This window comes from Ictalurus furcatus, chromosome 4 (genome assembly GCF_023375685.1).
Source record: "Ictalurus furcatus strain D&B chromosome 4, Billie_1.0, whole genome shotgun sequence".
NCBI classification, from domain to species: Eukaryota; Metazoa; Chordata; class Actinopteri; order Siluriformes; family Ictaluridae; genus Ictalurus; species Ictalurus furcatus.
This window is the reverse complement of record NC_071258.1, coordinates 14142509-14156673: the sequence shown is the minus strand read 5'-3', so window position 1 is coordinate 14156673 and position 14165 is coordinate 14142509. Positions and strand designations below refer to the sequence as shown.

The window sequence follows — 14165 nt, the reverse complement described above, 5'->3', positions numbered from 1 at the left end:
GTCTGGCAGAACGATTCTCACATTGATCAGAGATTTGTAGAGAATAGGGTCAGTTCCCTCAGCTCTGCAACAATCTGTACTGACTACATCTAAACACTGAAAAGTCACTAAGATTTTTTGATGAACACCTAATTCGGTACACGCCTATTCTCGTTCTCCGCTTTCTTTTGTTTTGCGTTTAAGTTTCTCACGGTCTAACGCAAGCCGATCCTACTTGGATGCAAGCGAGCCAAAGGCAAGTACTTTGACGCCAGATTATATGTGCTTTGGGAAATATCACAGTATCACCTACCACTCCTTTAACACAACATTGTTATTCAAAAGCCCTTTCCCACATTTATATCTGCTCCTAGAAACAAGGAATATGCAAAGACTAAGTTGCCATAAACAAAGCATTGTGGAAACAACAATGCGTTTAAGGTGAATAGTGATCTCATTTCACCTGTGAAATATGCAAATATCATAGCTATGTAGGATAAATAAGCTGATCAAGTAAGTGAGAACTTAGAGAGCTGTCAACAAGGTGAGAAAAAGGATTACCAGAAACTGTAATTGTACAAGGATGCCATAAAAGGTGCGTCACCTCACCAGGTGAAATGAGCCGTCGTCCTTTTTTCCATGTCATTATTTGCTATGTGGTTTGTTTTGGGATAAGTTGATGATTCTTTATTCTGTGGGTGAATTCTTACTCCATAAAGCCAGTCTGATGTGTGAACACACAATGCAGATTATGATTAAATCTGTTGAGATATTAAGCCAGAATATCTGCAGGAATAGGTTTGGCTGATCTGATCACATTCCAGTTGTGTGCTATGTGCATTTTACGTCTCTGCTGCAGAGCTTTGTAGACCACTTTGCCCTACAGGCATGTATTGAACAGCCACCATCTGGGCTGTCTGGGGTTATTGTGAGTGTGTATTGTGTAGTGTCATGTCTGTAAAACACTTATGTTAAAGTTGGGTCTGTTCAGTTAAAGCTCCTAATCTCCTGTCGGCCACTTTCCCCCACACTGTTATAACAAACTGCATTCAAGTGGCTGTCTAGTCATCTCTTTTTCTCGGCTTTCCCCTTCTTTCTAATTTCTTTAGCAGTCCCTAACTGGGATAATATTTATTTAGTCAGGCCTGAGCAGCCGTTTACTAAAAAGGCTGTCACAAAGCAGCAGGGGCCCTGCACAAACATGCCATACAGGACAACTCGATGTGGCACTCCCTCCATTTCTTTCTCTCTCCAGGACTGTTTTTACAGACCACTAATCAGTCAGCTGCCTTCCAAAAGCTTCAGTGAGCAAAGCACAAACATATGTGCATGTCTTAAGCTTGGAGCGTAATTGGTGTCTTGGTGCAAGTTCTCCATATTACTGTGCTATAGAGTAGAGATAATGATAAGTTAACTTATTAAACTGTTTTGGCTTTTGGGGAAATTTAGAGTTCAAGCTGTATTGTAACTTGAATCAGCAAGCGGTTTTTCTTTATCATGGCCCGACTGTTTGCTAATCTTCTTTGTGTGTGTGTTTTTTCTAGCATGCCCACCAAAATGCGAGGGTCAAGCCTGCACGGATTCGGGCGAGTGCTGCCACCCACAATGCCTGGGGAGCTGTACAGAAGCAGGGAATGACATGGCGTGTGCCGCCTGCCAGCATTATTCCCACGAGGGCCGCTGCGTGCAGGACTGTCCTCCTGGCACCTACCGTTTCGAGGGCTGGCGCTGCATCCCCAAGGAGGTGTGCGCCCAGGTCCACCTGCCCAGCGAAGTGGACTTCGTCATCCACGATGGCGAGTGCATGCCTGATTGCCCACCTGGCTTCACCCGCAATGAGAGCCAAAGGTGTGTTTCGACTCTTTTAGCATGTCTCTGTGTTTCATTTTTGGTTTCATTTTGGATTTAATTGGGTGGCCTTATTGCTGCCTACAATGGATCTTAAGTAGGTTTTCGTTTTTGACTTGACTTTTTAAAATAAATAATATACAGTATATCAAGTATAACGGTAAACAATAATGTTACATATCACTTTAGAATTGGAAAAAATATTGTATATTCAAGGCTTTGTTGAATTTACAGAGCGTTTTACAGATTTTCACAGAGCTTGCTAAGAGGTAGTAAATTAGTCATCTAAGGGTTCTTTCCCACATGTGCCCTTCTCACATGTGTAACTACTTGAGTTCCTTGCCCTTGCCCTGATATAGAAGCACACAAGGCAAGATGTGTTGTTTTGACATTCATGATTGGAGGAAGTGGACTTCCAAGAATATAGCGACTTGCTGGAAGTGTGGTTCAGTTTGTGAAACAGTGGGCAAACACAAGCCCTTGCTTTTCCTCTTGACCTTTTGTCCTTTATAACCTGGATGAAGAACCTACAATTTACTTTGTCGTTTGAAGTTAAAACATTAAGAATGATTGCATTAAAGTTACATTATTGTTTTACTTTCAGAAAATTATGACACATAGTATTCCTGTTGTGGTTTACTGGCATTTTTCAGCTCAGAGTGTAGTGGCCTGTCCTTGACATTTTCTGTTATACACACTGTCTCTCTCTCTCTCACACACACACACATACACTTCTCTTACAGTATGTTCTGTAGTGCGTGTGATGGCCTCTGTGATAAGTTCTGTGATACTAAAACCATCGACTCAGTGGATGCCGCCCAGTCCCTGCAGGGCTGCACTGTCATCAAAGGCAACCTGCACATCAATATCCGTCGAGGCAGTAAGTATTTAGGACGAAGTGAGTCCTTTTTTATATTATCTTATTGTGATGTGTACTCAGCATAGACCCTTGCTTTCAAAAGCAAATTAAACTTGTGTCCTTCGTTACTGATTATAATACATGTACAATAAGCTTTTATGCAGGCTACTGTGAGGCTCTTTATCGTATTAGTACTGACCACTATAGTGACACATTTTTTTTCACCTATGTCTTTTCCCATTTTTCTCTAGACAACATTGCTTCAGAGCTGGAGAGTTTCATGGGCTTGATCCAAACCGTGACAGGCTATGTGCGGATCAAACACTCTCACACTCTGGGCTCCCTCTCATTCTTGAAGAGTCTGCGCTACATTAATGGAGAGGAGCTTTTAGATCAGTAAGACTCTACTTTTCATTTTGTTTTGCACACCACACCAAATATCCGCTTTCATACCTTATGTGACTTCTGCAGGTTAAGTACTTTTATTACACCCGTTAAATTGAACTGGTTTTAAACGTGCGCCAAACTAGAATACTGGTGTACTTTTCCATTATTGGAGTATGAGGAGTCATGTGCCCTCATAGGTTGATGATGAAATGGAACGCACATAACATTTTTTTTTATACCTTATGCATCATTTTTTTCCTTTACCTCATTTTAACATAGCATCCTGCTGATGAAAGTATTAAACTGATCCATTGGACCAGCATGCAACAAATTCATAGTTTTAGCCCATGTTTTTTTTAATACATTTGTCTCAGCCTATTTATTTATTTTTTTACTATTTGGGTATTCTAGTTGTTTAGCTTAGTGGTTAGGACGTACTCCTCGCATTCCCATCTCCACCCTGTGTGCGCGGACTTTGGATGTTTTCCCCGTGCTTCGGGCGTTTCCTCCAGGTACTCTGGTTTCCTCCTCCAGTACAATGACATGTGTTGTAGTCTGATTGGCATATCCAAATTGTCTGCAGCGTGTGAATGGGTGTGTGTGTGTGTGATTGTGCCCTACGATGGATTGGCACCCAGTCAAAGGTGTCCCATGCCTTGTGCCCCGAGTCCCCTGTGATAGGCTCCAGGCTCCTCCGCAACCCTGTGTAGGATAAGCGGTATAGAAAATAGATGGCTAGATGCATGGATATTCTAGGTTTTTAAAGGAATATGTGAGTTTGTGAGAAGGCATGAGCCATTTTGCTTTTTGGCCTCCAACTTATGTAGTGCAGGAAATGCTCTTCATGTATGCATAATATAATACTGTAATACAGTTTTCAATTTTTAATTTTTTTTTTTTTTACAGAGAATCTGCTGAGAGTCTGTAAGTCAATATATTCTGTAAATTTGGGTTTTAGCATGATGTCAGATGTGAGTAATTTTGCTTCAGGTAAAACGTCTAAGAAGTTTAGAGGACGAAGGTGAAAGAGGTCGTGAGAAAGCCTTTCTTTGTTCTCAGGTTTCATCTTGTAGGGGGCCTGTATGTGTGTGTCTAGCATTCCCCACATTCCTTAGATGTTCTGTTGAACTAAACATACCCAAAGTGCAGATTACTTCCACATCAACTCGGTGTGAGGATGAAACACAATATCTGCACATACTTGCTGTGGCTTTAGTGAACTGAAAACACATATACTGTACATTATGCCTGATATTTTCATGGTGGAGCATTCTCAGCACTGCAGTGATGCTGGTGTTCGGTGTAGTGGGTTCTCAGTGCCTGTTGCACTGGTATTACTGTCAGATAAAATGGCTAGTAAGTATCCACAGTGTTGTACTATGCCAATAGCAAGTCTGTATCACAACTGTGCTGTCAGTAGTAAGCTCTGTGCATTGATGGATGGGTAGAAGAGGGGCTGACAAATTACACGTAGCAACACATGGGTTACAGGCAGCAAATGTGTACCTACAATGTTACCTATATGGTAAGTTGATTGAGCGTAGCTATAATAAAGATGTACAATTTTGTCCTCTTTGAAAGAGTAAAATTGTAATCAGATATAAGAATGTACAAACAATTGCCACAATATAAGGTAGTAATGATACATTACCATAATTTATGTGAGCATACCATTGCACTTCTTTGTCTCTGACCCTGTCTTTGTACCACTGTATTCTGAAGGAAGAGCTGAAACTACACTTAGAAAAAAAAAATACTAAAGTACTGTACCATGTACATGTTTCTAGGTACAAGATACATACTAAACCCTTGAGGGTTCCACCCATGCAACATATGTACTCTTTCTTTTGTAATCTATCGGCACTATTCTAACACTTGCACTTGTTGTTCTTTGTGTCAAATAGGATGTATGCATTCTCAGCACTGGATAATCAGCACCTGCAGCATCTGTGGGACTGGAGCCAGCACAACCTGACCATCCGAGCAGGTAAACTTTTCTTCCGCTCCAACCCTAAACTCTGCATGTCTGAGATTCGTAAGATGTGGGAGAAGACGGGTGTCTTGGAGAAGATGGAGGAAGATGATGTTCGCAACAACGGGGAACGAGCTAGTTGTGAGTAGCTTTTAAAAAAATATATATATAATCTAGACTCATGTCACCATCTCTGTTGTAGTAATTCATCAAGACTGATGTTGCATTACATTTCTTCAGGAACAATGCCAAGACAAAAATCTCGAATATAAATCGCGCGTGTGTCCTTTTTCCCTAAGGTGAAAGTCATATTCTAAGATTCAAGTCCAACAATACCCAGAGCAATCGAATAAAACTGACCTGGGAACGCTACCGACCGCCAGACTACAGAGATCTCATCAGCTTTATAGTCTACTACAAGGAAGCGTGAGTGTTTCTGTTGGCCTACATTCATATCTGTATTACTCTGAAAAGTCTGGGACGAAGCTCAACTCCTGAATAAAATTAGGAACATTTCTAAAATCTGTTCCTGTTTAGCAAATCTAAAATGTGATTCCTGCTCCATAATGATCCAATCTGCTGTTAGGACAATGAACTCTAAACAGCTCCCAGAGGAATCCATTATTTATTTATTTTTTTTTTAAATGTGGTTTCATAGAACAGAAAGCAGCTTAGGTTAGCTTAGAAAGCAACTTGTAAGATCTAATAAGACATATCCTGTCCTTAAGTAATCCTAGCACAAACACGTTTGCAAATTGAATCAGATATTTAAAATGCTTCTGGTGATTTTTGTGACACAGACCGTTCCAGAACATTACGGAGTTTGATGGACAGGATGGCTGTGGGTCCAGTTGGACCATGGTAGATGTGGACCTCCCTCAGGAGAAATCTATGGATCCGGGAGTTCTGCTCTACCCGTTAAAGCCCTGGACGCAGTATGCCATTTTTGTGAAAGCCATCACCCTGGTGGTGGAGGATAAACATACTCTGGGGGCTAAGAGTGAAGTGGTCTATATCCGCACCAAAGCTTCGGGTAGGTAACCAGCCCCTGCAGTCATGGGTAGTGATTTGAAGTAAATATATGTGATTTACTATCTACTATACATTTCCTTTACTGGAAACAACTTAAGTCTTCCTAATTGAACACCATCGATGTGATTGCATGCAGTAAAAACTGCTTATGTAATTAACATCAAAAACACTGAACATCAGATTTCCCTCATTTGCTTGTTTATGAGTTTAAAGGACATGCATATCCTGCTGCTGTCATTAGACCCAACATTATAGCCATGGTTAAAAAGGGAAAGATTAACTATGTGGTCACTTCACAGAGCCTTCAATGCCCAGAGATGCCCGTGCGTATGCAAATTCGTCCTCGTCTTTAGTGGTGAAGTGGTCTCCTCCCATTTCCCCAAATGGGAATTCCACCTTCTACCTTCTCCGCTGGCAACAGCAGCCCGAGGACCGTGAGCTCTACCAGCACAACTACTGCTCAAAAGGTAAGGAAACCCCCGTCCTTGTAGAATTGATATACTCTACAACATGTATTTGTTTAATTTTGCATTCATTATGATTTTAATAGTCAATTATGAATAGATTACCATTTGTGAAAACAGGAGGAGCATTCTTGTTCTTGAGTGGGGTTTTGTTTTTTTAGTTTGAATGAAGCTATCTTATGGTTGTATGGAATTTGAATGAATGTATATGAATGTAAAAGGCTGTATTTCAAAGTGTTAAAAAGTGAAAATAAAATAAAAATATTGTGGAAAGGTAAGGGAACCCCTTTCAGATGCACTGCTTTGACCTCACCTAACCTTTTCCCTCTTTTTATGTATCCCTTTTCTTGTCCCCTTCTCAATTTGCTCACTTCATTTCTTTCTCACTTTCTGAAATCTAACCCTCATGAATTACAAATACCCCTTCTGATTTCTACATCTTGCACCAAGAGTTCCATTACTAGCCTTGTCCATTGTCATGCATAGCCATGTAAATTCCAGAAGTACTATAGTGTACACTAAACATGCAAAATATACACTCACCGTCCACTTTAATTGGAACACCTGTACACCTGCACATTGATGCAGTTATCCAATCAGGCAATCATGTTACAGCAGCGCAATGCATACAATCATGCAGATACAGGTCAAGTCTTTAGTTTACACAGAATGTTGTGAAAAGCAAAAAAACATTGAGTGAGCGACAGTTCTGTGGGTGGAAACGCCTTGTTGATAAGAGAGGTCAGAGGAAAACTCAAATAATCACGCTTTACAACCATGATGAGCAGAAATGTATCTCAGCTAGTAGTGGGACCTGATGTGACCTCCTGTTGTTGTAGCCCATCCACCTCAAGGTTTGATGTGTTACTACTGCTCATCACAGTGGTAGAGTGCTTATTTGAGTTTCTACAGACTTCTTGTCAGCTCAAACCATTCTGGCCATTCTCCTCAGACCGCTGTCATCACCAGTGTGTTTCCTCCCGCAGAACTCACTGCTGCTCAATGGATGTTTTTTTTTTTTTACTTTGTGGCCATTTTATTTTGTACTCCTATTGTACCTGCACTTCCTTCTACATGCAGTTTGTATGTATGTAATTACAGACTGTCCTCCATCTGTTGCTTATCGTGTGTCAGCCTCGTTCTACTCTGTCCATGAGTGGAAAGTGACCACAAGCCAAGTGTACTAACATAATAGCAACTTTGTTTGCCCACAGAACTGAAGATCCCAATCCGCATCTCAGCCACAGCCCTGTCAGAAATGGAGGAGGACACTAAGCCCACTAAATCAGACGTGGCTGGTGGTGAGAAAGGCCAATGCTGCCCGTGCCCCAAGACCAAGGAAGCCCTAAAGGCAGAGGCAGAGGAGCGTGCCCTCAGCAAAGTGTTTGAGAACTTCCTCCATAATTCTGTATTCACACCCAGGTACAGTAATCTCTACCCATCCGCAGACTTGGAAACTGGCTCTGTAGCAAATCTAGGTGTCGTTTTCCTGTTTCTGGAAAACGACTCTCAAAGCCGAACTAAGGACAATGTTTAGGACTGTATGACTTAAGTGCACCAAAAACAATAATTATAATAATAATAATTTTTGAGGCAGGTACGCTTTGTTGACTAGTTGCCGACATTGTTTTGGCAGGAGAAGGTTTGCTGTTTACAAACTATGACAGCATCCTGGTCCCAGATCAGATTTCACCATCCCATCCTTTACATAAGCTAGCTCAGGAGTTGCAGTGTTGCTCTGAGGTGCAGTTTGTTATTGCCTGCATGTGAAAAGGCTTTAGCAGACTAATTTGGAACAAGAGATTGAGGCTTGGTCAATAAGGCCTCGAGCAGTCTGAGGTACCATGATGCCCTTCTGTTGGCCGGAATTCAAAAGGACATCTGAACTGTAGTATGTGTTTATTTGCTTGTGGAAAATACATTCCTCTTCATGCCAGAAGAGGAGCCACATACACGTGTATGCACCATGATAGGTTATTACTTTTTGATACATGTGCAATGATGCCCTAGAATTACCCTGTTATCAGTTTACCATGTAAAAGGTAAAACTCTGTTTTACCATGTTTAAAAAAAAAAATAAAAATTTAAAAAGCACAACAGTCATTTCTGCATTGGCTATTGCAAAAGCCCAGATAGTCTTAGCCTCATATGCTCTATCTATGGCCCACTGAGTGTCTGACACTTGTACACTTTTCTGTCCAGTTTTAGAATCTTGAAAGCTGCAAGCTCATTGGCTGTCAGACATGAAAAACAAACATTTGGACACTTCACTCATTGAGGTTTTAGGAGCATGTTATTGTCATTGGGTTAAAAACTTTAGTTATGGCATTCTGTCTGTAAAACTTTATTAAGAGTTAAGTTTAAAGCAGGGGCAAGTAAACATAATGCCTTGTGAGTTAGCTGATGGGGCCCTGCAAAAGACAATTGCTTGAATTTCAGTGTCAGTGAAATTTAATAATTTGCAGTCTTGCTTCCAAAATATACTTTGTGCATTTCTTCTTGTACCAGGTGATGTAAATTCAAATATATCTGCACTGCTAGTCTGCATGTTCTTCCCATGCAAACGCATGTTCTTCCGGTTTCCTCCCCCAGTCCAAAGACATGCGTGATGTTGAATGCCGTTCTCTAAATTGTCCGTAGTGCGTGAATGGGTGTGTGAGTGCATGTGCGATTGTACCCTGCGATGGATTGGCACCCCATCCAGGTTGTCCCCCGCCTTTTGCACCGAGTCCCCGGGATAGGCTCCAGGCTCCTCGCAACCCTGTATAGGATAAGCGGTACAGGAAAATGTATGGACCGATGGATAATCAAATCTTTTTAATTCATGAAAGGAATTCCTGGATCCACCGGGACCCTGACTAGGATAAAGCGGTTACTGAAAGTGTGTTGAGTGACTGAATTGACCAAGTAACATAATGTAAGCTACACTAGCATGACATAAAAAGTCGCTCCCACGGGGAAGACTGCGCTGTAGATGCATCATTTCAAAGCAGAATCTAGGTTTCTTATATCTATGATGAGCATAGTAGTGTGTGTGCGTGTGTGTGTGCGTGCATGCCCGACATCTTTACATGTTATGCTAGCTATGTTTTAGCATATAGAATTAATGATAAAGCGGAGACTGAATGGATGTTGAGGATTTAAGGTAGGGATGGATGGCACTGGTGAAAGAGAGATTGAATGAAGAAGATATCTTTCTCACTTCTTCTCTTGGTGTCTATCTCTGTACTCCTCCTACCTCGTTGCCAAACACAGTCTTTTATTGTGCGGTTGTTTAGTTTAGCGTGACCGTCTGCCAGAAAATGTACAGCGCATTCATGTGGAATGTTAATGAATTTTGTGGGAAAATCCCCACTGAACGAGCCAGTGGACAGAGCAGAGAGAGAGAGAGAGAGGACACAGCCAAAGAAAGTGTGCCCTTTTAGTCCCCTCTCTCCCGCATGGCCATAAATCAGCTGTCTGGGCTCTAAGCCAGTTGGAAGCCTCCATCATCGCTAAAATCACACATGTGAAGTGTCTGCATTCTCTTTTACACTAAGAGGAGAGGAAGGGAAGAGAAAAGCATTATGGAGAGCCACCCCAAAGCACTTTATCTGTGCACACTACATCCTCACCTCAGAGCAGGAAGCTGAGTTTTCAAAGGATGCTTTGTGTTGTAGCTGTTAAAGCATTGCTGAGGTTTGCAGGTGTGAAGTCTGCCCTCAGGGCCTGGCATGGATGTGTGTGTCTGGATGAGTCATTCTCACTTTCTCAGCAGACATTGTCAGGTGTCCTCGCTTGTTAGCATCTTCAGCCAAAAGTATTTGGATTCATTTGTGTGTATGTGTGTGTGTGTGTGTGTGTGTGTGTGTGTGCCTCCTGCTGTATTTAGGAATAATTTAGGCAGTAATTTCGTTGCATAGTTTTGGGTTAGTTTGTATGGACAGACATTAACCTCACAATTGACAAATCATTACCAATTATGATACATTCAAATTTAAGTACTCAATCACACCAATGACTACAGGAAAACTGTCAAATGTTGTTTTAAACACACCCACATACAGTCATGTGAGAAAATAAGTACACCCCATGGAAATTGTTTTTTGATATATACATATTTTGACAAACATTTGATCCTCATTGAAACAGTGCCTATTAATAAAGTTGATACACTTAGGGAGTGCAGGTGGAACCTGTTTTATTTATACCCCTCTCATATTTAGTGTCTGGTCTTCCCTTTATAATTGAGGTGTGTGGTGTCACCATGCCAACATCTAAAGAGTTCTGTAAGGTCTTCATAATAAAATGTTGTAGATGCCTATGAGTCTGGCAAGGGATTTTAAAAGATCTCCAAATTATTTAAAATACATCATTCCACTGTAAGGAAAATAATCCAGAAATGGCACTCAAACGACTGCCAATTTGTCCAAGACTGGCCCTCCCAGCAAATTCAGTCCAAGAGCAGACCATCTGATGCAAAAAGAAGTCTCCAAAAACCCCAAAGTTTCATCACAGGATCTGCTAGTAAGTCTGCAACTGTTGGTGTCAAAGTGCATGCTTCTACAATCAGAAAGAGATTGCACAAATTTGACCTGCACGGGAGGTGTGCCAGGAAAAAGCCTTTGCTGTCTAAAAAGAACATTAGTGCAAGACTACAGTTTGCCAGCGAGCATATAGTCCTTTTGGAATAATGTGCTCTGGACAGACGAATCAAAGATAGAGGTGCTTGGCCACAGTAACAGCAGACATGTTTGGCACTTTTCAGGAGAAACACCTCATACCAACTGTGAAGCACGGTGGTGGAAATGTTATGGTTTGGGGTTGTTTCGCTTGCATTCATTGATTCAACTATGAATTTCGCATCATATCAAAGAGAGCTTGAAGATAATGTGAGACCATCTGTCCAAAAGTTGAAGTGAAAGTGGACTTTCCAGCAGGATAATGATCCTAAGCACACTAGCAAATCCACCAAGGAATGGCTGATAAAGAAGAAATGAAGGTTTATGGAATGGCCTAGTCAAAGCCCGGATTTGAATCCCATTGAAATGTGGGGGATTTGAAACGGGCAGTACATGCAAGAAAACCCTCAAATATCTTGCAACTGAAAGAATATTGAATGGAAGAGTGGTCAAAAATTACAGCAAGCCGATGTCAGAGACTGGTGGACAATTATGCAAAACGCCTACAAGAAGTTATTTCTGCTAAAGAATATCACATCTGTTGCTATTTATGTTTAATAAATGATTGAAAAAGCTATTTTTCCTTCCTTGTGGTTTTGTTCAAGTATATCAACTTTATTAATAGACACTGTTTCAGAGATGATCAAATATTTGCTTGTCCAAATATGTCTAAAAGTTCAACAATTTCCATGGGATGTATCACCAATTTCCATGGGATGTACTTATTTTTCACATGACTGTATACAGTATATGGCTAAAAGTATGTGTACACCTGACCATCCCACCCATATATGCTTGCGAAATGTCCTATTACAAAGTCATGGGTATTAATATGGAGTTGTCCTCCTTTTCTTTTCTGAGCTTTCCACTAGATTTTGGAACATGGCTGTGGAGATTTGTGCTCATTCTGCCACAAGAGCATTGGTGAGGTCAGACTCTGATGTCAGGTGAGAAGGCCTGACTTGCAGTGGGTTTCGCAGTACATCTCTCAGGTGTTCAGTGAGGTTGAGGTCACAGCTCCGCGCAGGCCACTGAAGTTCTTCATGTATTCATGTATTCATGGACCTTGCTTTGTCATTCTGGAACAGGTTTGGGCCCCCTAGTTCTAGCGAAGGAAAATCTTAATGCTACAACATACAAAGACATACAAGACAATTGTGTTCATCCAATTTTGTGGCAGCAGTTTTGGGAAATTAGGCAGGTGTGATGGTCAGGTGTCGACATACTTTTGGCCATATAGTGTATATGTACCTAAACTTTTGATCTGTTCACAGGCTGAAGGTATCTTCATACATCAGTTGTTTAAATACTTATTTTAATTTTATAAGGACCAATAGAAGCCCAGATCAGTTACTCTTTCCTCATTTTACCTCTGAAAAGGGGTCTTGGAAAAACCTCATTGATTATTTGTTCTTCATCCCATCTCCCATATTTGAGTGTCCTCCATGATCATTATCTCTGTCTGTATTCCACTTGTACTCGTCAATCTTTACATTTTCAGTCAGCTCTAACTTGCCATTACCAGTCGCATCCATCTTGTCTTCTCATATCTGAGTTCAATCCCATCATAGGGTCTGATTATTAATTCTTTGCAGAGATCCTGAGCGAGCGAATCGGTACATGTCACCTAAAGATGGCGCTAGGTAAGGCCACGGCTGCTGCGCTTTAGCTTCATCTGTGAAGTGGCAGTGGCTCAATTAGCAGCTGGTAAACCGTAGTCTTTGGTGTTGCATGCATGTAATGGAAGGTGCCAGGTGGTCTTCAGCTTCACCATCATCACCACACACACAGGCACGCCTCGCTTTGAGGAGAGATAGTAAATGCGGTCATTTCATTTCAAGCTGTGGCTTTGTGTTATATTGCAGCTGCAAAAAAGCAAGGTACATTCATGTGAAAAAATAAGTACACCCCATGGAAATTGGGTTTTTTGACATATTTGGACAAGCAAACATTTGATCCTATTTGATACAGTGCCTATTAAGAAAGTTGATACACTCTATCAAATGACACATAACCTCAACATTTTGTAGTAATTTTCACAATTAATAAAACAAAACAGATCAGTCATATAGAAAAAGTAAGTACATTCCAACATTTATCACACTTTCAAATCCATATAATTTGAATCAGGTATTCAAGATTGTGTGCCATTGATTTAGAACCTGCAGTGCACGTGCAGTGAACTTGTCTTATTTACTGGTATACGTCTCACATCTAGTGTCTGGTGTTCCCTTTGTTATTGAGGTGTGTGGTGTCATCATGCCAATATCTAACGTTTGTGGATACCTATATGGTCAGGGATTTAAAAAGATATTCAAATGATTTGAAATACATCACTCCACTGTAAGAATAATGATCTACAAATGGCGCAGATTTCAAATGACTGCCAAATTGTCCAGGACTGGTCGTCTCCGAAAATTCAGCCCAAGAGCAGACCGTCTGACCTAGGAGTCTCCTGGAACTCCAAAATTTCATCACAGGATCTGCTAGTAAGTCAGCAACTATTGGTGTCAAAGTGCATACTTCTACAGTAAGAAAGAGATTGCACAAATTTGATCTGCGTGGGAGGCGTGCCAGAATAAGGCCTTTGCAAGACTACAGTTTGTCACTAAGCATATAGGTAAAGACCAGGCCTTTTGGAATAATAGACAGAAGAATCAAAGATAGATTTGTTTGGCCACAGTAACAGCAGACATGTTTGGTGCAGACCAAAAGCAGTTTTTCAGGAGAAGCACCTCATACCAGCTGTGAAGCACGGTGGTGGAAATGTTATGGTTTGGGGTTGTTTTGGTGCATCAGGGACTGGAGAGCTTGTGTTCATTGATTCAACTATGAATTCTCCCTCATATCAAGAGTGCTTGAAGATAATGTGAGGCCATCTGTCCAAAAGTTGAAGTTTTCTGAAGTTGTCCGAAAGTGGACCTTGCAACAGGATAATGATCCTAAGCACACTAGCAAATCTA

At 41.1% G+C, this 14165-nt stretch overlaps 1 protein-coding gene across 2 annotated transcripts in view; it reads left to right on the top strand.

The window, feature by feature from the left end:
• Window positions 1-14165, top strand: part of igf1ra (insulin-like growth factor 1a receptor) — a 116646-nt gene that overhangs the window by 87289 nt on the left and 15192 nt on the right. For both annotated transcript variants that reach the window (XM_053623111.1, XM_053623113.1), the window contains exons 3-10: window positions 1524-1827; window positions 2571-2707; window positions 2938-3082; window positions 4978-5186; window positions 5345-5471; window positions 5846-6078; window positions 6377-6544; window positions 7756-7963. In XM_053623111.1, the coding sequence (XP_053479086.1) occupies window positions 1524-1827; window positions 2571-2707; window positions 2938-3082; window positions 4978-5186; window positions 5345-5471; window positions 5846-6078; window positions 6377-6544; window positions 7756-7963 (1531 nt within the window). The remainder of the gene's footprint in view (window positions 1-1523; window positions 1828-2570; window positions 2708-2937; window positions 3083-4977; window positions 5187-5344; window positions 5472-5845; window positions 6079-6376; window positions 6545-7755; window positions 7964-14165) is intronic.